At 45.0% G+C, this 22,585-nt stretch overlaps 2 protein-coding genes and 1 long non-coding RNA gene across 8 annotated transcripts in view; 1 reads left to right on the top strand and 2 right to left on the bottom strand.

The window, feature by feature from the left end:
- Nucleotides 1-15,088, bottom strand: USP50 (ubiquitin specific peptidase 50). 2 transcript variants are annotated; one of them, XM_028705539.2, is made up of 7 exons: nucleotides 11,611-15,088; nucleotides 9,878-10,078; nucleotides 5,592-5,787; nucleotides 3,668-3,874; nucleotides 1,597-1,739; nucleotides 1,301-1,433; nucleotides 1-468 (listed from the first exon to the last, which is right to left on the bottom strand). In XM_028705539.2, exons 1-7 carry the CDS (start codon nucleotides 11,661-11,663, stop codon nucleotides 277-279), a joined length of 1,125 nt encoding a protein of 374 aa, XP_028561372.1. In that variant the 5' UTR covers nucleotides 11,664-15,088; the 3' UTR covers nucleotides 1-276. The 2 variants fall into 2 exon arrangements, with proteins under 2 accessions (XP_028561372.1, XP_077774947.1); XM_077918821.1 differs by lacking the exon at nucleotides 11,611-15,088 and having other exon boundaries at nucleotides 9,878-10,354.
- LOC144325471 (uncharacterized) lies at nucleotides 1,928-4,502 on the top strand. The gene is made up of 2 exons (XR_013390629.1): nucleotides 1,928-2,900; nucleotides 3,735-4,502. It is a non-coding gene; the product is annotated as an uncharacterized LOC144325471 (long non-coding RNA).
- A 119-nt stretch (nucleotides 15,089-15,207) lies between the features above and the next one.
- TRPM7 (transient receptor potential cation channel subfamily M member 7) overlaps nucleotides 15,208-22,585 on the bottom strand; it is a 77,788-nt gene continuing 70,410 nt past the window's right edge. For all 5 annotated transcript variants that reach the window (XM_077918814.1, XM_028706817.2, XM_077918815.1 and 2 more), the window contains 5 exons: nucleotides 20,918-21,000; nucleotides 20,584-20,789; nucleotides 19,280-19,331; nucleotides 18,688-18,794; nucleotides 15,208-17,137 (listed from right to left, as the gene is read on the bottom strand). In XM_077918814.1, the coding sequence (XP_077774940.1) occupies nucleotides 17,007-17,137; nucleotides 18,688-18,794; nucleotides 19,280-19,331; nucleotides 20,584-20,789; nucleotides 20,918-21,000 (579 nt within the window). In that variant the 3' untranslated portion in view covers nucleotides 15,208-17,006. The remainder of the gene's footprint in view (nucleotides 17,138-18,687; nucleotides 18,795-19,279; nucleotides 19,332-20,583; nucleotides 20,790-20,917; nucleotides 21,001-22,585) is intronic.

Raw genomic sequence — 22,585 nt, 5'->3', positions numbered from 1 at the left:
TCTGGCTGCCCAGGAAGACTTTATTTATCTAGCGGTTTGCTGCTTTCTCCGAAAGCTTACTGAAAATGAGTCCGTGTCTGGCACCTGTCTTTTCGCTGAAGGGAGAAGCTGTTCACAATCCCATTTTTAAATACCACGTTACAGCCTGAACGCAGGCATTAGGAAATGTGGTTCCTCTTCCTTAAGGATGACTCAAAACCTGGCCGGCCCGGGTCAGGAAACGTTTGCTAACAGTACCACTGCATCCTATGTACGCGATGGTTTTCAGTGCGTTTCCTAGCCATTTTGGTTTTTTACCGGCACAGAGAAAGTTTGACTGCTGTAAAACAGCAGATAAGCTGCAGACGTTTGCACAGAAGGGTCTGGGATCTCGCTGATCTGAGAGTCGTCAAAGTTGTACCAGCTTTGGGTGGGAGGGTGTTTGCAGTACGCAGTGTAGTGGCCACCATCCAGATCTCCAAAATGGTTCTGCAACAATAATGGCAATAAATCAAAAGGTAACCAAAAGAGCATTTTGTTCATTCAGTCCAAGGAGCTAAGCCTGGTAGGCAGGGTTTCATGACTCCCACCCCTTTCCCCCTGCAACCAGCGCATTGAGAAATTGTAATCTGACTATGGTCACTTAGCAAGCAGGCCAGTAGCAATTTCGACCTGAGTCTCCCTGATCATAGACTAGAGCGTGAGATGTGTTTTGAAGAGCCCAAAGCTCCCCGTTTCCCAGACAGTGTCATCACCTTCCTATCCCTCTCACCTTTTCTTACCATATCACTCTCCAGCTTTCAATTTCATTGTTCTGCATGGGACAATGACAATAAAGATATCGTATATCGATATATTGATGCTTTTGAATTATGGTGCTGGAGGAGACTCTTGAGAGTCCCATGGACTGCAAGAAGATCAAACCGATCCATTCTTAAGGAAATCAGCCCTGAGTGCTCACTGGAAGGACAGATCCTGAAGCTGAGGCTCCAGTACTTTGGCCACCTCATGAGAAGAGAAGACTCCCTGGGAAAGACCCTGATGTTGGGAAAGATGGAGGGCACAAGGAGAAGGGGACGACAGAGGACGAGATGGTTGGACAGTGTTCTCGAAGCTACCAGCATGAGTTTGACCAAACTGCGGGAGGCAGTGGAAGACAGGAGTGGCTGGCGTGCTCTGGTCCATGGGGTCATGAAGAGTCGGACACAACTAAACGACTAAACAACAACAATATTGTATATCGTATATCGATGTGATTCAGGAGTGTGTTGGACCAACAGACTTATATGCACTAGAATAAATAGTCTTCTATGTCACTTACCACCACAGCAAATAAGCTGTATTTTGGGTTTTTCCGAAAGAGTGGATATATGTAAGAGGACAAATCCAGGTTATTTAACGGATAGTAGATGTCGGTTTTCAGTTTCTTTTTATAACTGCCTTGACAGTCAAACCTGAAAATAAATGATCATAATCAGAAATCACTTTCAAATAGTTTACCCAATTTACTTGGCAAATTATTCCCCCTTTCCCATCTGAAGCAACCGTTTCTTTGTGACCTGCACCACAGCCACCTGGAGAGCACATGAGATGCTGTAAATAAGAAGAACATGGTACCTCTTTAGATGGAAGATAACTATTTTTGGCGCCTTCGCTATGCTGGCTCTCACAGCGGCATCTGTCTTTATCCCACAGCAGGAGCAGTTAATTTGGTTGTTCCAAGTCAAGATGTCTTGCTGAAAGAAGCATTCAAGGCATTCCTGGGCCCCCAAAAAGTGGGGATTGGGGGGGAAGAGGTGGAATTATTAGTCAACATGTCAAACCACTATAACTAACTTACCTGCAGACTTGTGCTTCTTCATAATTGCTGAAAAGCAGGAATCCTTCCATCGGCTCTGCCGAAAGACTAGCTCCATTAGGCTCTGTCACCTGGCAGCAGCCGTTCCATCAGGCTGCTTCAATAGGAGAAGTGGGAAGCTGGGTTCCTTCCACCAACTTGCATCACAAGCCAAGCTCAATCAGGCACCTCCTTGCCCTGAGCTGTTCCTATGCCACCTGGTCGTTAAGAGATCTACCACTGAAGATTTGGTGCCTGAGTTTGCTTCTCCCCCACCGTCCCCTCCCTGTCCCTTTCCGCTTGTGCATCATGTTTTTCAGATTGCTGGTCAGCAGGCAGGGACTGTCTTGTGTTAATGGATTGATTGTTTGTGAGTCACTCTTGCTGAAGAGAGGCGTACAAATTATCTAACTTGTGGGGGTTAGCTCCCCATAGGTTTGTCTTTGTGTAGCTGCAGAGCTAGCTATTCAACACTACAACCCATCACTGCAGTGAGAGAGACCTTCTGCCTGCGATCAACATCTCAGGACAAGCATGACCCATAGTCATGTTCCCGTTTACCATGTAAGAACGCATAGGAAGAACACATAGGAACATAGCTGTCAAGTGTCCCTTATTTGAAGGGACAGTCCCTTATTCCAGGGCTATGTCCCGCTGCTGTCCCTTATTGATGGATGTCCCTTAAATTTCAAAGGAAGCAGCTCCTCTCCCTCCCTCCCTGCCGGCCAGGGAGGAGGGAGGCTCCAACTGTGTTGCTTGTCTGTGTTGCTCACCCAATAAGAAGTCTAAGAACGACTGGGGGGTGGAGCTTGCATGCCTTGTGTGTGGCTAGTTAATGCAAGCTGAGGGGTTTTTTGAATGCTGGATGCCATTTTGTTGCACGTGCTGCTGCAAACTTTGCAGTGCAAAGCCAGGCCGGGGAGCCATCTTAAGTTGAGGCTGCATAGGCCTTGTGGTGCATGTGATTCAGATTCTATTCAGTTGAACCTCTGGTTACAAAGTTGGTTGGACAGTGTTCTCGGAGCTACCAGCATGAGTTTGACCAGACTGCAGGAGGACAGGAAGACTGGAGTGCCTGGAACAGGTGAGGCTGCAGGTCCCGTATTTTGGCTGCTGGTCCCTAATTTTCAAATCTGTAAATTGACAGCTATGCACAGGAAACTGCCTTATACAGTCATACCTTGGGTTACAGGCGCTTCAGGTTGCGTTTTTTTGGGTTACGGACGCACCAAAACCCAAAGTACCGGAATGGGTTACTTCCAGGTTTCGGCGGTCGTGCATATGCAGAAGCGCTAAATCGTGCTTTGCGCATGTGCAGAAGCACCGAATTGCAACCCGCGTGTGCACAGATGTGGCGCTGCGGGTTGCGAACGTGCCTCCCGCACGGATCACGTTCGCAACCCAAACGTCCACTGTACTGAGTCAGACCATTGGTACATTGCCTACACCAAAGTTTCCCAAGCTTGGGTCTCCAACTGTTTTTTGTTTGGTTTTTTTGGACTACAATTCCCATCATTCCTGACCACTGGTCGTGCTAGCTAGGGATGATAGGAGTTGTAGTCCCCAAACAGCCGAAGACCCAAGTCTGGGAAACCCTGGTCTACACTAACCAACAGCATCTCTCCAGGATTTCAACCCTACCTGCAGATGCCTAGGATTGAATCTGGGACCTTCTGCTTGCAAGGCAGATTCTCTACAATATGGAGTGATGGGCTTGCATTCTGACAGATGGGTTGGCTGTTTCCAGCCCTGCAGGCAAGTTGCCTGAAGAGGGTTAAAATCAACATTGCAGCAACAATTTGAACTGGGCTTAAGCTCGGGCAGCTTTGTTCAGCAGAGAGAAGCTAATACCTCTAGCGAGCATTCAGTTTCGTAAGGGATGGGAAGAGATAATACGGTGAAGATCTCGTTTTTGTAGGTCGTCGTTTGGCATTCCAAACACATGATGTCATAACTGAGATGTCCTTCAAAAAGCCGGGTGATTATGGAGGACTCGCCGACGCAGCCCCTGGATTCCCAAACAGACGATGAGGTCCCCTGGTTTCTTCTCCTACTTGTCTGCAAGAGAAGAGATGTGCCGGGTCACAGATGATATTTCCACCCTCCCACTTGCTATTGTAACTAAACGTCTTCTTCAAAATCATCCTTGGTCACAGCAAGAAATTGCTGTTAAAAGCATAACAATCCCATTCGGATTCCGTATCAGAGTCTCAGGGCTAGGCCTTGATTCCTTTATTTCGGGGTTTTTAAATAATGGCTCAGATTTTAAAATTACATTTATCCCCATATGCATTAAAAACAAGCGCTTGGCTGCCAGTAATTACTCCCTCCAATCTCCTCTACCATTTCCTATATGCAAAGTCTCCACTATAAATTTGCTCATTGAAGTCTCAGCTGGAACGGAATGATTTATTGCTAAGCTTCTGGCTGCATCACAAAAAATTGTTGAGCATAGATTTCTGTATTATTTTTCCTCTTTAAGGGAAGGAAATTATTTGGCATTACATAAGGAGGCCATAGGAGCCTGGGCTATGGGGTGGTCCCTCCCAACATTTAATTCCTGGCTCGTGACAGATTATGACTTTGCTACTCTTTTTAATTGATTATAATTTATTTATTTTTTTTGTAAAAGATGAGTGAAGAGCCAATGTGGCATAAATAAAATAAACTATTTACTATTGCTTTATTGAATAGTAGGTGCTTATTTTAAGTCTTTTTTACTATGACTTATATTGGATCAGATTGTTATAAGATGTGTGATCTTCGTTGTATTTCTGTTGTTTCTTCAACTTGTGTGTATAGGCAGTACGGGTTAACTCGCAAGTTACGTGCATTCAACTTGTGTGCATTCAGCTTTATGCACTTGACAAAAACATATTAAAAAGGGGGTGGAAAGGGGGCAGGTGTTGGGGGGAAAATACCACTGAACCCAATGTGTTTTGACTATACACAATTTTGGCTTTATACACTATTCCCAAAATGCAACCCCAGCGTAAGCTGAGCGTCAGATGTATACAAATTTAAAGTGCAATGAACTGAAAAATTGTTATGTTCACAAACCAGGCTTGCAATCCAAGGATTGAATGTGGATTTATAATCATATTCATCTAGTTCAGAGGAAACAGGCAAACTCTGGGTTGAAAAAAACACTCAGTAAATATGGAAATTGTGGTGCATGAGGGGAAAAGGAGTGCACAAGCTCAGGGCTCCTTAGACCTCATCCAAATCATCCCAGGTCATAGTTTACCTAGTGAAACATTCACACACGCTTACATAACACTTGACTAAGAGCATTTAGCGTCTCATAGCTGTTACACTGAAAAGGGTGATATTGGAGGGGGTGATTGGCAGACAAGCACACAGAGAGCAGCATTTGTGAACCAGCTCTAAAGGAAGTACAAGACAAACTGCTGAAATCAAAAATATTATTCCCACCGTCTTAATCTGACTGTGGAACTCATTGCCACAAGGTGTTGCAAAAGATGAGAATTCAGTGCAATTCAGTGGACAGCTAGAGTGGAAAGTTATAAAGACAGAGAGGAATTCAACATAGCACTCTGACAATCGTTCTGTCGGTGCAAGCTTTTCACATTGCCAGGTGGAACGATCTCCTTTCCCCCATGTGATATTTTGGGGATTTTCCTGACCCGCCAGAGCCGATTTTAAGGGGTGCAGGTGGAGGGACAGGGGGAAAGCCCTAGTCTGCTTGTGGAAGTCCTTGCACAGGCTTCGGTGCTAGTGGGGCTGGTTAATTGAACTCCACTCCATGACTCACCTTCTTGAGAGCTTCATGCAGCTCATTCAAGACATAAATCAGAAACTCCTGGGCATCCTGCTGGGTCTTCTTGATGAAAGCTGGGTATCGCTCACCAATGACCAATCGGAAGACCTCTGGGGACACGCAGTCAAAGTCCCCCAGCCACATATCATTCATCAAATAAGCAAAAGCAGTCGCTATCTCTCCATCCTCCCTTAAGAGATTAACAGGGCAGGGCAGGATAATTTTGAACAAGATAATCATCCATCATGATTAACACTGGAAAAAGCACGATCCCCAATGGCTCCTAGAATTCTGTGGGCAACCCAACGGCTCAAAGCGTCTTAGCAAAACGTGTACACCTCACTTGCTACACTGAGTAAAGCCTTTGGGAAATCCGCTCCACTTCCCCAGTGGGGAGGAGTTGCGGTGGACCACGTGGCCACCTACTCCCCACCGGGGGCGGGGGACTTTGTCCCCCGTTGCCTGGGGGGATCCCGGCCACGTCAGAGCTCGGCCAGCCAATCCGTTGACTGGGGGGCGTGGCCGGGGCCGTTTAAATGGAGGAGCGAGCCAGAGGACTTCCTCTTTGGCTTGCTTCCTCAATCACCCGCCCTCCCTCCCTATTTTGCAGGTTAGGCAATGGCCTTGCTATGGACTTCGGTTGGTCGCCTTGGTTGTCCGAGGGGCCTGGTAGGAATTTTTCCACTTGGCAAATCAGCACTGGCCACTTGGTTTTCGCCTACCTTGTAGCAATCGTCACAACTTTGTTAGGGTTGCGGTTAGGCATTGTTTGACCTTGTGTGGGGGAGGGGAGGTGTGGCCATCACCTGGCCCTCCATGCTTAAGGGTATTCTGTTAAAGGAACCCGGGGGTGTTGATCTAGTCTGAAGCCCGGCTGGGGGCTAGGGCCTTGACACGACCCCGACGGGAACACCAGGGGGAGCTTGAGTTGGTTCGCATCGATGGGGCTCCCCCTACCGGTGGCTTACCCTTACTGGACTTCCTGCACAATGGGCAGGAGTCAGCTATAGTCAGGTCCAACCAATGCCTAAGCCAATACCGCTCACATTCTGTAATTCAATAAAGTTGTGGCCAAAATTTGCCCAATAACATAAACCTGATATCCGTGTCCTTGTGTGAGTTATTTCCAACGAGGGGGTGGCTGCGGGGTCTCGACCACCAAGTAGCTCCCCATGATCAGCCTCCGTCTATTGTTTGCTAGATTGAGGAAATGTCTTTTTCGTTATTGCTTTTAAGCTGTGCAAAGCCGCCTTTTGCTCTGCCCCTCCCCTTTTTGACCTATCGAAGCCCAAGCTGAAAAGTAAACATAACCTACAATGAGATTTGCAGGTAGAAAACCAGCAAGGAGACAGTCTCTGGTGCAGAATGTTATGGGTACATCTATCTGCCTGCTGGATAAAAGTGATGGGTATGTGTTTGGAGCTTTTCCTGAGGGAAGTGGCAGCGGGGCAAATGGAAGTATCAATGAGCCTTCAGAGAGGTATCAAAGACATTTGGAGGAGACACACCATGCGTACAAACGTGAGCAGAGGAGGGCAACCAAGATGATCAAGGGTCTGGAAACCCAGCCTTTTGAGGAATGGTTGAAGGAATTTGGTATGTTTAGCCTGGGAAAGAGGAGACTGAGAGGAGACAGGATAGCTATCTTCAAATTGTGGGATGTAAGAATCGGGTGCAGTCCAACAAAACATTGCTAGAGTAGACACGAAGGTTGTCTCAGTCCTCCAGCCAGAACTTCCTGCTTTCCAGGACTGAGATGAAACTTCCTATGTGTAACTTGAGCTGGGTGTGGCCTCTCCTGAAGTAGAAAGAACCAGAACCACAGGCTGGCTAGCTACCATCTTGTCTCTCTTGCCTCTATTGATGCCATCTTAACAACAGCACTACTAAGATGCACCCTTGGCTCCAGGCCAAGAGAAGAAATGGGGGGGCTTTCTCCCATAAGGAGATAGACCACATTTAAACTATGTTCTAACCTTTTTAGTCTGCCTTCTGGGAACCTTTTGTGTGAACAGATGATTACTTGTGAATCAACATTTTATACTTTACAAAAGACTGTGTAGCGTCTTATTTTAGGAGGGATTATAGGGGGGAAATACCAGGAAATATTTACAGAGACTCTAACGAGTCTGAGGAAGCTATCTGCTGTGTGTATGTTTAAAAAAAGGGGGAATGTTAACTCTGCTGATTTTGTTGAACTTGTAAAGACAAGTTGGGATAGGATATCTTAGACAATACCTCTCTTTTAAATCAGAACCAGTGAAGGCGGTGAAGGTCCTGTGTGAGTGTCTGGAAGCGGTTGGAGGATGGATGGCGGCTAACAGATTGAGGTTGAATCCTGACAAGACAGAAGTACTGTTTTGGGGGGACAGGAGGCAAGCAGGTGTGGAGGATTCCCTGGTCCTGAATGGGGTAACTGTGCCCCTGAAGGACCAGGTGCGCAGCCTGGGAGTCATTCTGGACTCACAGCTGTCCATGGAGGCACAGGTCAAATCTGTATCCAGGGCAGCTGTTTACCAGCTCCATCTGGTACGTAGGCTGAGACCCTATCTGCCTGCAGACTGTCTCGCCAGAGTGGTACATGCTCTGGTTATCTCCCACTTGGACTACTGCAATGCACTCTATGTGGGACTACCTTTGAAGGTGACCCGGAAACTACAACTAATCCAGAATGCGGCAGCTAGACTGGTGACTGGGAGCGGCCGCCGAGACCATATAACACCGGTCCTGAAAGACCTACATTGGCTCCCAGTACGTTTCCGAGCACAATTCAAAGTGTTGGTGCTGACCTTTAAAGCCCTAAACGGCCTCGGTCCAATATATCTGAAGGAGCGTCTCCACCCCCATCATTCTGCCCGGACACTGAGGTCCAGCTCCGAGGGCCTTCTGGCGGTTCCCTCACTGCGAGAGGCCACGTTACAGGGAACCAGGCAGAGGGCCTTCTCGGTAGTGGCACCCGCCCTGTGGAACGCCCTCCCATCAGATGTCAAAGCGATAAACATCTACCTGACATTCAGAAGACATCTGAAGGCAGCCCTGTTCAGGGAAGTTTTTAATATGTGACATTTTAGTGTATCTTTCATCTTTGTTGGAAGCCGTCCAGAGTGGCTGGGGAAACCCAGCCAGATGGGTGGGGTACAAATAATAAATTATTAGTATTATTATTGCAATATATCCTCCCCTGCATCCCTAACCATTCCCACACAAATATCTCAAGGGCTGTCACATGAAAGAGGGAACAAGCTTGTTTTCTCCTGCTCTGGAGGGAAGGGCTCGAACCAATGGATTCAAGTTACAAGAAAGGAGATTCTGATGAAACATCAGGAAGAGTTGTTTGAAAGTGGAAGGCTCCCTCGGGAGGTTGTGGACTCTCCTTCCTTGGAGGTTTATAAGCAGAGGTTGGATGGCTGTCTGTCATGGATGCTTTAGCTGAGATTCCTGCATTGCAGGGGTGTTGGGATTTGGTGAGCCTTGGGGTCCCTTCAAACTCTACAGTTTTATGTTATACCAACGGCAGAAGCTTCTGAGCCAAAATAGGTGAGCTGGGGTGCTTGTTCTTAGGAGGAGAGGGCAGATCTAGCAGGCATAACAGAAACCTGGTGAAATGGGAGGAGTCATTGGGGCACGGTTACTTCCGCACATAAACTCTATAAGACAGGGAAGGGTGGTGTCACTCTGTATATCAGTGAGGACTTAGGACATGGGTAGGCAAACTAAGGCCTGGAGGCCGGATCCAGCCCAATCAGCTTCTCAATCTGCCAAGCAGATGGTCCAGGAATCAGCGTGTTTTTACATGAGTAGAATGTGTGCTTTTATTTAAAATGCATCTCTGGGTTATTTGTGGGGTATAGGAATTCGTTCATTCCCACCCCAAAAAAATATAGTCTGGCCACCCACATGGTCTGAGGGACAGTGGACTAACCCCCTGCTGAAAAGGTTTGCTGACTCCTGACGTAGGATTCCAACAAGCTAGGAATCCTCCAAGGGCAAGGCTCCTCCACGGAACAGCCCCCAATAATACTTCAGTGCTGGGGACATACTCTTGTCCCCACTGACTAAAACGCCCAGGCCGATACTGAGATAAAGTACGGAATCAATGAGGCATCTTTAGGAGGAAGTGCTGTAGCGATGGGCTTCCCCCGAATCCCCAGAGTGGAAGTGGGTCAGAAAGGAGGGTGCTCTCCGGGGACACCTTGCCAACAAGCCCTTCAATCCCGGAGCCAGTCCAAGCTCTGATCTTCGGACAACCAAAATTAAGCAGAGCAAGGCCATTAACTTACTTGTTTAGCGATGCTGTATACCTTCCAGAGAGGAAATATTCCACCAGCGGGGAAACACTGCAGAGGCACTGTATGACAGCATTCATGTAGCAGGTGTTGCCCAAGTTCCGCAGACCAGTTAGTCCTTGGTATTGGGGGTTTGTCTCGTCGTCGGATCTGTCCATTGCCTCGTCCGAACTCTCCAAGGGAAGGGCACCCTTGCTGTATTCCCAAAGCCAAACTATAGTCAAACAAGTCTCGTTCACATTGCGACGAAAGCAAAGACTTTACATTTATCAAGTGCATTCAAACATTGCTTTCCATATATACCCAACTATGTCTCTGTGCTGTACATTGTCTCCCTGTTAATTTAACTTATACAGTGGTACCTCAGGTTAAGTACTTAATTCGTTCCAGAGGTCTGTTCTTAACCTGAAACTGTTCTTAACATGAAGCACCACTTTAGCTAATGGGGCCTCCTCCTACTGCTGTGCACGATTTCTGTTCTCATCCTGAAGCAAAGTTCTTAACCTGAAGCATGAAGCACTATTTCTGGGTTAGCAGAGTCTGTAACCTGAAGCGTATGTAACCTGAAGCGTATGTAACCCGAGGTACCACTGTATGCAGAATTCATCGTGCAAAAGGCTGGAGGGTAAAATGTAGTCTGAAGCTCAACATCAAAAAAACTAAGATCATGGCCACTGGTCCCATCACCTCCTGGCAAATAGAAGGGGAAGAAATGGAGGCAGTGAGAGATTTTACTTTCTTGGGCTCCATGAACACTGCAGATGGTGACAGAAGTCACGAAATTAAAAGACGCCTGCTTCTTGGGAGAAAAGCATTGACAAACCTAGACAGCATCTTAAAAAGCAGAGACATCACCTTGCCGACAAAGGTCCATATAGTTAAAGCTATGGTTTTCCCAGTAGTGATGTATGGAAGTGAGAGCTGGACCATAAAGAAGGCTGATCGCCGAAGAATTGATGCTTTTGAATTATGGTGCTGGAGGAGACTCTTGAGAGTCCCATGGACTGCAAGAAGATCAAACCTACCCATTCTGAAGGAAATCAGCCCTGAGTGCTCACTGGAAGGACAGATCATGAAGCTGAGGCTCCAATACTTTGGCCACCTCATGAGAAGAGAAGACTCCCTGGAAAAGACCCTGATGTGGGGAAAGATGGAGGGGACAAGGAGAGGGGGACAGCAGAGGACGAGATGGTTGGATAGAGTTCTCAAAGCTACCAGCATGAGTTTGACCAAACTGCGGGAGGCAGTGGAAGACAGGAGTGCCTGGCGTGCTCTGGTCCATGTGGTCACGAAGAGTCGGACACAACTAAACAACTAAACAACAACAACAACTGTTTGGTCAGATTGTACACCCTCTGGAATGGTGTCAGTTGTCAGGATATCCCTGAGTATATGCCCAGCAAAACACAAGAACATGATCTTCACAGACGATGTTCATTTTTGACGGACTGTTCAACCAGTAAAGCACTGGGTGGGGAAATTAGTTGGAAATTGGCTTGGTCCACATCCCAAAGGTCAATTTTAGAGTCTTTCCAGCACCATGAGTAAATATTTCATGTCCAAGCAAACTTTCTAGATAAGAAATAGGGAAACAATTTTCCTGCCTTCATGCTTATTTGCTGGTCGCAACACTCAGTTCTCCAAGGAACGGAGAAAATGCAGGGATTTCTCCCCAGTCACTAGATGGTAATTAATTAGCAATTGGTTTGTATAAAACAGAAACTCACAGTAGATGGTATATATTGAAGTTGTCAGGCATCTTTGTTGACCTAGAAGCCATTTGCAGGCTTGCAAGAAGACCAAGTGGTGCTCTCAATGGAGTTGGGTTGGCGGCCCCTTCACCACCCCTTTTTCATTTTGACACTTGGATGGTTTGCTTCCTTGTGCAATCACCTTGCTTCATCTTATGCCTGTTCAGAGGACCCAAAATACATGGGCTTATCCTGATGACTCTTTGCACTGCTCCCCAGTGTTCCAAAACGGATTCTTCCAGCATCATAAATGCACGTTCCCTCGTTGCTAGGGGATGGTGTTGGGGACTTTCCTAACAAGATAGAAGGGCCAAGCGGTTCTAGAACCATCAGCTTCTTCAGAGAGGACTCTAGTCAGTTGCCTTCCAAGGATGAGTCAGCTCCTGCAGGATGCCTGGGCAACAGATTTTATTCATGAAGTTGTTTGGGGTTGTGAGATCCTTCTAATTCCTCGTGATCCTCAGGTTTGACAGCACAGGACCACAGCCAACCTCTCCCATAGCCAAGTTGGGTTTAGCTCAAGGTGGATAAAAATCAATGATTTTTAAAAAATAATAATAATAAAAATCAGATTTTTAAAATTTAAATCATTTTTTTATTTAAATTGGATTTTTAAAATAAAATGCTTTTGGAGGAAGAATCTTTCTAAAGATAGTTTTCTATTTAAGTTACATTATAGTCCAAAGGCTATCCAGCAGGAAATAAGGATTTGTTTTTAAGTTTTTCATGTGTGCTAAAATTCAGTCTAAGCTTTTTTTAAAAAAAATGTTTAACCACACCAGTTAACAAGCATGGATAGTAAAGGTACCCCTGCCCGTACGGGCCAGTCGTGTCCGACTCTAGGGTTGTGCGCCCATCTCATTTAAGAGGCCGGGGGCCAGCGCTGTCCGGAGACACTTCCGGGTCACGTGGCCAGCGTGACGAAGCTGCTCTGGCGAGCCAGCACCAGCGCAGCACACGGAAACGCCGTTTACCTTCCTGCTATAAAGCGGTACCTATTTATCTACTTGCACTTAGGGGTGCTTTCGAACTGCTAGGTTGGCAGGCGCTGGGACTGAAAGATGGGAGCTCACCCCACCGCGGGGATTCGAACCACCGACCATGCGATCGGCAAGTCCTAGGCACTGAGATTTTACCCACAGCGCCACCCGCGTCCCTGTTATTGTTTTAGTAAAATAAATTGTTTAAATTGTTATTAAGGAAATGATTGTGTTTCTACTTCTAATAAAGTACAGCAGAAACATTGTCCAAATATAAACAGCTAACTTATTAAACCTCACAATAATTTCATAATTATCTGTCTATGTATTTCTAACAGTGTAACCAAATCAGTAATTTTTAATATAACTGTAAAAACTACTCTGAAAATGTATTGTTCCAAAAATGAAATCTGCATCTGGTTGTAAATATTAAGATTATACCAGCAAGAATGAGTCTTTCTGTTAAAAAATTGATTGAAATCAAGTCTTACTTACTAGTGATTTAAATTGATTTGATTGAAATTATATCCACCCTGGTCTAGATTCCTGGCTTGGTGTAAGCTCTCTTCCTAGACAGTTATTTCTTCCTTGAATTCACTTTTATGCAGGAATGCAGGCATCTAACAGACCTCAAGCGATACCTGCAAGCCACTCTCCCAAGTTCCTTGATGAGCAGAAACAGGTTTTTCCAACTGACCAGACAATTAACAGCCTACCTTTTTCCTGTGCCTTTAAGAGCAGATTGATCAACAATTATCAGGTGCAGTATGGAGATCAGCAGGAGCAAATCTGAAGGCTGTTAAAGGCAGAGGAGCAGGTTAAAAACAGGCAAACAAAAACTATATACCCTTGAACTCATTATTCCCACCCTACAAAGAGATCCAATAGGTAATATTTGCAGATGTTCAAGGAAGACACAAGGACAAGAACCGGTTTAAAGTTGAAAACTCTAAATCATCTGGTGAAATTTGTCACACCCAAGCTCAGTCTGTCTGCTTTGTTGCTTGACTGAATACTACAAATCACTCCTGGCCATTGGCTAGGTTGGCAGATGTTGATGGAAGTTGAGAGTCCAAAATCGGGGTGAGGGGCTGCAAACCAGGACCCCTCACTAGTTTAAATGTTTACCTCTTTATTATATGCTGGAAGAGAAACTAATCTGGAATGGAAAACAAACAATAAAGCAGACTTCCTCAACCTTGGCCCTCCAGATGTTTTTGGCCTATAATCCCTAGCTAGCAGGACCAGTGGTCAGGGATGATGGGAATTGTAGTCTCAAAACATCTAGAGGGCCGAGGTTGAGGAAGCCTGCAATAGAGAAACAGAAGTATTACAGTTGAGGAGATCCAGAGTTTTGATGCTCAAAAGGGAGGGGTCTCTTTAAAAATTGAAACGGGGAGGAAAAGCAAGAAAAGAATAGGCTGAGATAACATTTATGGGAATGTAGAACTGGTGTATTTCCATCAAAATTACAATAAAACAAAATGACATCTACGCCATATCCTTTCTATCTTTTTTGTAGGCATAGTCTTCTTTGGCTAAACCATAGTAGTTGTGAATGGAATTGCAACCATATGCTCATTTAGGATTAAGCTCCGCTGCAGATCAAGCAGTTGGCTAAGCCCAAGAACACAGGAGATGACAAAAATATAGGCAGAAAGATATTGTGTCTTTGAAAAGAAGTCCATGAAAGAAAGTTAAAAGAATCACAATAATAAATGATTGAGAAAAAGAACAGCACCAATATCTGGCAAGGTCTCCTCCCAGGTCATAAATTCCAGAGTGCACTGAGGGTGCTTCGAAGAGAAGATTATTTTGGTAGAGTATTGGTTACATTATCATAGAATCATAGTTTGAAGGGACCCCGAGGCTCACCAAGTCCCAACCCCCTTCAATGCAGGAATCTCAACTAAGCATCCATGACAGGTGGCCATCCAACCTCCGCTTATAAACCTCCAAGGAAGGAGAGTCCACAACCTCCCGAGGGAGACCGTTCCACTTTCAAACAGCTCTTACTGTCAGAACGTTCTTCCTGATGTTTCAGAATCTCCTTTCTTGTAACTTGAATCCATTGGTTTGAGCCCCACCCTCCAGAGCAGGAGAAAACAAGCTTGTTCCCTCTTCCATGTGACAGCCCTTGAGATACTTGAAGATAGCTAGCCTATCTCCTCTCAGTCTCTTCTTTCCCAGGCTAAACATAGCAAATTCCTTCAACAATTCGTCATACAGCTTGGTTTCCAGATCCTTGATCATCTTGGTTGTCCTCTGCACACATTCCAGCTTGTCTATAGTTCAATGCTTTGGAAGCCCGGAAGATAGGTTGAGCTTCTGGTACATCTGCGAGGCTAACCCAAGTCATTTTGCTGTCTAAGAAAAGTTACACAGTAGTAATAAGACTTGATGACTCACTGACCTCCACCTGATTCTCAAAGTAGCCCCAGCTGGCTAGTCACATTACTTGCTAAAATATACTTCTATTGGTGGGCCATTCTTGCAGTCTAAATTATTCTCAAATCAACAGATTAATTCTTACCTGTTCCTTCCATCCCTCCCCAGATCAATCAAATCAAATAAAGGTAGAAGCTCACCAGTCTAAACAAGAATAAATTTATTTGGGATTGTTTAAAGATTTATTGATATACAAAATGTATACAGTTTTTTATCTTTAATACGCTATACCTTTCCTCCCCCAGCAACATAAACCACCATTTAAACAGCTATTGTGTTCGTGCCTTAATGTCTGTATCTATAAGATACACTACAGAATTTTAAAAAAGAATAATTACTGGGCGTTATGATGCCGTTCAATTAAAATTTACAATTAGTACCTATGTAACAAACAAACAAAAGTTGCAGCATGAAAATTCAGTTGGACAACAGGTTCTTCTTGTTGAATATTCAACAAATTTGGGACAGGAAAATGACATTTTATTGGCATAAAGTTTGCATTGCAATCTCCCACACATTACATAATGTAAATTCATCCTAGTTCCTTTTCTTTTAAATAAGTACCATATATAATATTACATTAAAAGGTGTCTTCACACAATATTAAATACAACTAAGGGGCTGCTCCTTACGTCCCTGCGGTGGTGTGGAGCCCACAACAGGCCTGGTCCTTACAGCACCGCAAAAGCAGAGGTTGGAAAGCACTGGTCCCAGGGGACAAGTCCACTCTGCAGCTCACTTCTACGCCCGCGTTGCTCCCGCCGGAAACCGAGGCAGCGCTGGCAAGACGAGCAGCCCCAACCAGGACTCTTGCCCCATGGCCCAGGGCTTCCAAAGTTATCCAAATGGCGTGAGAAGGTACCAGACTTGCAGCAGCTCCAACACTGCTGTGATAACATCGGAAGAGGCCCCCAAAGGTTGACACATACATTCAGCTTTCTTTTACTGGTTTTAGGAGATCTTTGGAAGGCAACACTTCTGAAGCGGCCATTATATGTAACAAGTAATAGCAACTTCCCTAACGCACCTGCTCATTTTACAAGGCAGCGTCTTACCCAAGACCAGCTGTTTTGTTCTGTTATACAAATGTGATCAGACTTGTCTTGCGACTTTACTACTATTGGACAGTGATTAGATAAAACTGAAATGTATTGTTAAAAAAAAACACAAACCAACGACACAGGAGGAGGAGGGATTTCACTATGCGCAATCCATCCCACCCATCCCGAGAGAACTGGCTCCACACTTGAGGATGAATCCTGATGCAGGAGACAAGCCATCACTTCTTGTTTGGAACCAGGCGTTTCCGCTCCCTGCAGCTCAGCTTACTGGCGTTAACTAAATATGGACAGATCCTTAGGAGCAGCCTCGTTCCATTGAGCCACATAAAACAAACATGGCACTGAGCAGAGAGAGCAATTATCTGAGACACCCTGAGAAGTGTCCAAAGAATCCTTCGGTGCCTGTGGGAAGGTGGGGGGGGGGGTGCTCCCTCCCGTTTCTCTAGCCAGATGACAGAAACCAGCTGCCACAAAGCCCCCAAACCACCTGCCTTAAAAACCATCAGCACAAAAAGAAAAAACATCATTTGGTCAAGGGCATATTGCACTACAGGATGAAGGGGAGGAAAGGCCCGCTCTCATGGACCAAGGTAAAATGTTAAGTTATCCTTCTGCTAAAACGCCTCTTTAAAAAGCTATTTCATAAATACTTAATTTCATTCAACCTTTTTTTTTTTTTTTTAAAAAGAACAGCAGCTGCCAGCTACTCCTTCAGAGGTGATTCCCACATTATGCTAGGCCACTCAACGGTGGACAGTTAACTGTACCAGAGCCATCAAAACAGTTTGGTCCTTTTTTCATGCGGCCTTTGTTTCGATGAAGGGCAAACGAACCCCGTGACTTCTGCGAGGGTTTGGTTAGAGCCAGAGAGCTGTGCGTATCTTTACAGCATGAGGTGACTGGAACTGGCAGAGTCCGATTCTTTGGTGCAGCTCCCAGGCCGAATGGTCAGTTCTGGAGAATCATCTTGAGGCAGTAGGATTTTATCGGGTGTGTAGTCGTTTCTCTTCAAGTCTACGAGGAAACAACAACCACCCGAAATCCCACAGATACAGTTGGGTTGAAGAGGGGGAGAGGGAGAGGGAGAGAGAATATGCAAATTAGCAGCCTTACTTCTGATTCAAATTAGAGCTCCTCTCTAAAATAAGGAGAGAAGGCGAATTAATGTCCTGCCAGAGCTATGCAGGCAAGGTAGGCCTTCAGGCTCTTCCCAGTGCAGAACTCTGAGCTTTGAAGACTGGCCCACAGTTGTCCAGTGGGCATTATTGGGTGGTAGAGGCAAGGTGTCTGATATCAAAGGATGTGCAGGTAGGGTGTCTCACAGACATACTTGCCCTTATGATGCTGGCCATCTTGTGCCTGGCTGGGCCACAGTCAGATTTCCCAACAGGCACAATCATAGAACTGTAAAGTTGGAAGGGATATTTTTGTGTTGTTATATTCATCGTCTAGTCCATCCCTCTGCAATGCAGGAATTTGCAGCTGTCCCATACAGGCATCAAAGCTGCAACTTTGGCATTATCAACACCATCTCTGACCAGCTGAGCTATCCAGGCTGTAGAGAAGGTCAAGTGTCTACAGCAGCTTTCCCAATCTGGTGTACTCCAAATGTTTTAGACTCCAGTTCCCATCAGTCCTGGCCAACACAGATACGCTGGTTGAGACTGATGAGAACTGCAGCCCAACGTAACAGGAGGGCACCAGGTTGGGGAAATGTTGCTCTAGCAGAGTGTATAGGCTTCAGCATTGTTGAAAGAAAAAGGGGAGAAGAACGGTCCCTTTGTAAACACACTTCCAAGGCAATCCCTCTTAATAAATATGTAGAATAATTATAATAATGTAGTGGCAGAAAGGAAGCCCTCGCTGGTGTGTGGTTCGTTCCTCTCTTCCTTCAAAAGACCCGTATTAGTCACTTTGCCAAGTACCAAAACTTTTTCAAGAAAATAAATATTTGAATTATAAATTGCTCTGCTCAGATTCAGCCTGCACTATGGCCTGTGGGTGTGGCACAACTTGCATATGATATCAATCTATCAAGTAACTTTAGGCCTAGGTTGGTAATTTCAGGATAATTTGTGCCTGACTACCTATCACAATTTTTTAGGGCTCGTCAGATCCATGGAAAGGAAATTGGGTTCGTGGAGTTGATCATTCACAGAATTAATAAAAGCCACTGAGATGCATACAGAGGCTTCTAGCCGACAGGGCAGAAGGGGTTCCTCCCCCCCCCCCCAAAAAAAGGTAAATAAAGCCATCTTTTCTCTTCCTTGCAAGAATATATTTAGGGCATTTGTTACAGGTACTGAGTTCAGGCCCACTGAAAAGGTGAAAGAATTAGAATTAGGGGCAGATTTTCTTTTGGGAGAGAAAAATAAGTGTTTCCTCATGAGGTTTCAAGAGCAAGCCAAGTCCAACTGATCAATGAAGCTCAGCTTGGTTCCAGCAATTCATCCATTTTATGTGGAGAGAATGCCTTACCCCCATAACAATGTAAAATTCAATTTATCATAGGTAGAAGCTACAAGAGAGAAGTTCTCTTTCATAAATCGGGGGCTGCTATTTACCTGGAAGCTTAAGTTTCCTGCAGCATGAGTTGCAGTGGTGCTTAGCTCTGAAATTTTTGATGGCATCTTCTCCCAGATTTGCAGGACCAAATACCATATCGCTTGACCTTTAAAAGAAAGCACACATTAAAAAATACCTACAGCCAAACATGATTTTTTTTTGTGTGTGGTCTTCATCCCCTGGCTAGATACGGGGGAGGTTTTGGGTTGTATCCATTGTTGGTCCTACTCAAAGTAGATCCACTGACATTGGTGAACATTGGCAAACCTTAGGTTCATTCATTTCAATGGTTCTATTCTGAATAGGACTAGCACTGAATACAATCCTTTGTGTCGGTGATGGGAGAGAAATTATGCAGGTAAGAGAGGAATGCTCTCCCATAGTATCACACTGGCAATTCCCAGCAGAAAGTTTGCTGCTGATGGTGTCCTTAAAAATAACAGCAGTAAGCCAACTTCAAGTTTCATCATAAATCTGTCCTTGGGTTAATTGGTACACCTAAAGCAGAAGGGCAGCCCTCCAATCTTGCCACATGTGGCCCCCTCCTTCCTGCGCCAATGCCGTAAGAAAAAGCAATTTTGTACTGCTTACCTTTTTTCTTCAGCTTTGATCACAGAAGGATCTGTCAAATTTTCTCCAACACCTTCACAAGAAGCAAAGGAAGTTAGCTAAGTAGCGCAAGTAACACAAGTAGAACAAGTAGAACAAGAGTAATTTTAACATAAAAAGAGAAATTATAGCAGATGAACAATTTGAACAGCTGAAATACAGATGCCCCCCTACTTACGTGCGGGTTACATTTTGCGCCCTGCCCCCCGTCCATAAGTAAAAATTGTGTAAGTGGGGAGCACCCTCTAAAAAGCCATTTTCCCCTGCTGTCCAGCTCTCTCTCCAGACAACTCTCTCTTCAACTAGAGTTAAAGTTCTGGGGGTGGCTGGAGGATGTGCAGAAACGCAGCTGCTGCTGCTGCTGCTGCTGTGCGATTGCATGCATCAGCTGTTAGGCGGGGAGGCTGAGCAGCCTAAACAAAGCATCGCTGAACCTCTAGTCTTTTGGGGGCTTCCTCCTCCCTCACTGAAGTCCTCCTCACGAGTCACAAGGACTTGCCACCTCTCTCCCAACATTTCCTGGTCTGAATCTATCTATCTATCTATCTATCTATCTATCTATCTATCTATCTATCTATCTACTTCCAAACGCTGCATGTATACACAGTCACATGCAAATCGATTGTGCGTTAAGTGGGGGGATGCCTGTATCTGAAAGACTGCATCCATCCCAACAGACCCTCTTGCATCTTAAAAACAGCACAGGTGACCGTCGGGGGGGGGGGGTGATCCAGGAGATGGCATTCTTTGTGGCAGTCCCTAAGTCCCTCCCTACAGAGCTATGTCTGTACCTTCACTGTACAGTTTTTGGTGAATACTGAAGACATACCTCTTTACCCCGGCCTTTTACATCTGAGATGTGCGGTTTTAGTACTTATCCTACTTCTGTGATTGTAATTTGCTTTAATCTGCTTTTAATGTTGTATTTTAAAGTGCTGTAACCTATCCTGGGGCCTTAGGATGAAAGGTGAGTGAGTGAGTGAGTGAGTGAGTGAGTGAGTGAGTAAATGAATAATATATCATCATCATCATCATCATCATCATCATCATCATACTGTTTGCAGAATCCCCACCCCCACCCCAAGAAGAAGGTATTCTAAATGCAGGGGAGAAAATGGTAAGTGGAGTTGGTTACGGGAGATTGAAGAGAGACATGCAATTATGAATGTCTTTTCTTGTGGCAACAATTAAATTTGATGACGATCCATATTGTGCAAGTCACAAGCTTCCGGTGCAATTACTACAGCATACACCTCTGTGTTACATCCACACACACATCCATTTACCTTGCAGGTCAAGGACCAACAGCTCTCCTCGAGTATATTCGTATGTCCAGTGGCTGAAGGCTAACATGACCTCCTCTAGCATGTTGGTTGGAATTATTTCATCTCCATTGTTGTTGTTGTACTTTCTGAATTCTCCTGTCATGCACTCCTCAATTGCAAACCACTGGCCAGCTGAGTGACAATATAAGAGGAACGCTTCCAAGAACCTTGTAAGAAAACACATAGGAATGAGAGCACTGTGTGAACAACTGATTCATTAGCCTCGCACTCTGGTGTGGAAATTCCTTTTTGTTCCATTATTTCACGTTACATTTGAAGATGTAATAATGCCTACCTTGGAGAATAGGGAATAGATTTTGGCTTCATCTGATTGAATGCAAACGTGAGTTTCTGAGCAGCCCTCTGTTGCTGAATTTCCTATGGATTTAAAAAACACACACACCAAAGACTTTACTCAAGATAAACCTCTAGCATGGAGAAGAAACACAAGGAACTGTATTACAATTTATTACAAACAATGTATTACAAATCTAAAATCTTAGTCTTCGAAAGAAGATTCTCCCAGTCTAAATGGGTGCTGGATGGCCATAACCTTGAACAGGTAAAATACTTCAGTTACCTAGGGCTCACATTCCATCATACAGGATCTTGGAAGCACCATTTGCAAACCTCCCTTCAAAAGGCGGAGATTACAAAGCTAGCCACACATAGATTCTTCTTCACAAAGGGCGGCAAATATGTTCCAGCAGCCTTAAGGGTTTTCAACGCAAAGCCCGTTTCCCAACTCCTGTATGCAGCAAATGTCTGGCATAATGGGGACCTGCCAAAGCTAGATGGCTTTCAGGCAAAATTTATACGATCTCTGCTGCAGGTACCTAACTGCGTCCCCAACTCCGTACTTCTGTTGGAAGCTGGTGAATGCCCAATTTCAGCTAGAGCGTGGTGGGCTGCCCTAAAACATTGGCTCAGGACTTCAGTGTTTAATCTAGGGAAGGGTCTGTACCAACATTTGACCAATGAGGAATATGTCAGCAAATGGCAGAAAACCATGGCTAAAAAAGCCACCTCTATTGGTCTGTCTCCCCCCCAACTGTATTACCTGGGCTATGAAGGCGCCCAAAAGCTTTTAAAGCAAAGATTATGGGACAATGCACACAGTGACTTGCGATCTCGGTCACACGCAGTCTGTAGTCCACTGGCAGCAGGAGTTCAATATGGGTATGTCTTTGAGTTAACATCTTACATCAAAAACCTGACAGTACCTAACTATCGAAGGCTTTTCACCAAAGCCAGACTGAATGTCTTCCCCTCTGCAGTGCTGGATGGTAGGTTGAGAGGAGTTCCCTACCAGGACAGACTTTGCTCGTGTGCTCAAGACATCGATTCCATAAATCCATATTTTGTTACATTGTGCGAAGTATGAGCAGGCCAGGACTGAACTGATACTACCCTTGCTGGTGCCTTTCCCGGGAAAGTCAGAGGCTCACTATGTCAGGTTCCTACTGGAAGACCGGACAAAAGCCAGAACGTTGGCAGTGGCAAAGTTTTTATCGGTGGTTGCAAGAACAAATGAGCCCTATAGTCCAAACAAAGTGCTTGATTAACCTGGAGGTAGGCTGTATGAACTCTGTATTGATTTGTAATGTTTTGTTGGTCTCTGGACCGTAATAAAGTTTGTTGTTGTTGTTGTTGTTGTATTACAATTTTTTTCTTCTAATTTCCGTATTTTTCAGTCTGTAAGACACCCCCATGTATAAGACGCCCCCTATTTTGAGGGACTCCAATTTAAGAAAGAAATTGTGTATTTTACTATCCGTGTATAAGACACCCACCCCCTCAAATTTTTGACATGATTTTTAAGGGGGAAAACCTAGTCTTATACACGGAAAAACACGATACATTTTTGTGTTATTATATTCATACGAAGTAGTGAAGACAATAGGCAGAAAATTCCTACCTTTGTGGTCCATTATTGTTTTATACAGTACGATGAAAGTACACA

Source organism: Podarcis muralis, chromosome 14 (assembly GCF_964188315.1).
Source record: "Podarcis muralis chromosome 14, rPodMur119.hap1.1, whole genome shotgun sequence".
NCBI lineage: Eukaryota > Metazoa > Chordata > Lepidosauria > Squamata > Lacertidae > Podarcis > Podarcis muralis.
The sequence above is the reverse complement of the archived record's forward strand: the minus strand, read 5'-3'. Positions and strand labels throughout refer to the sequence as shown.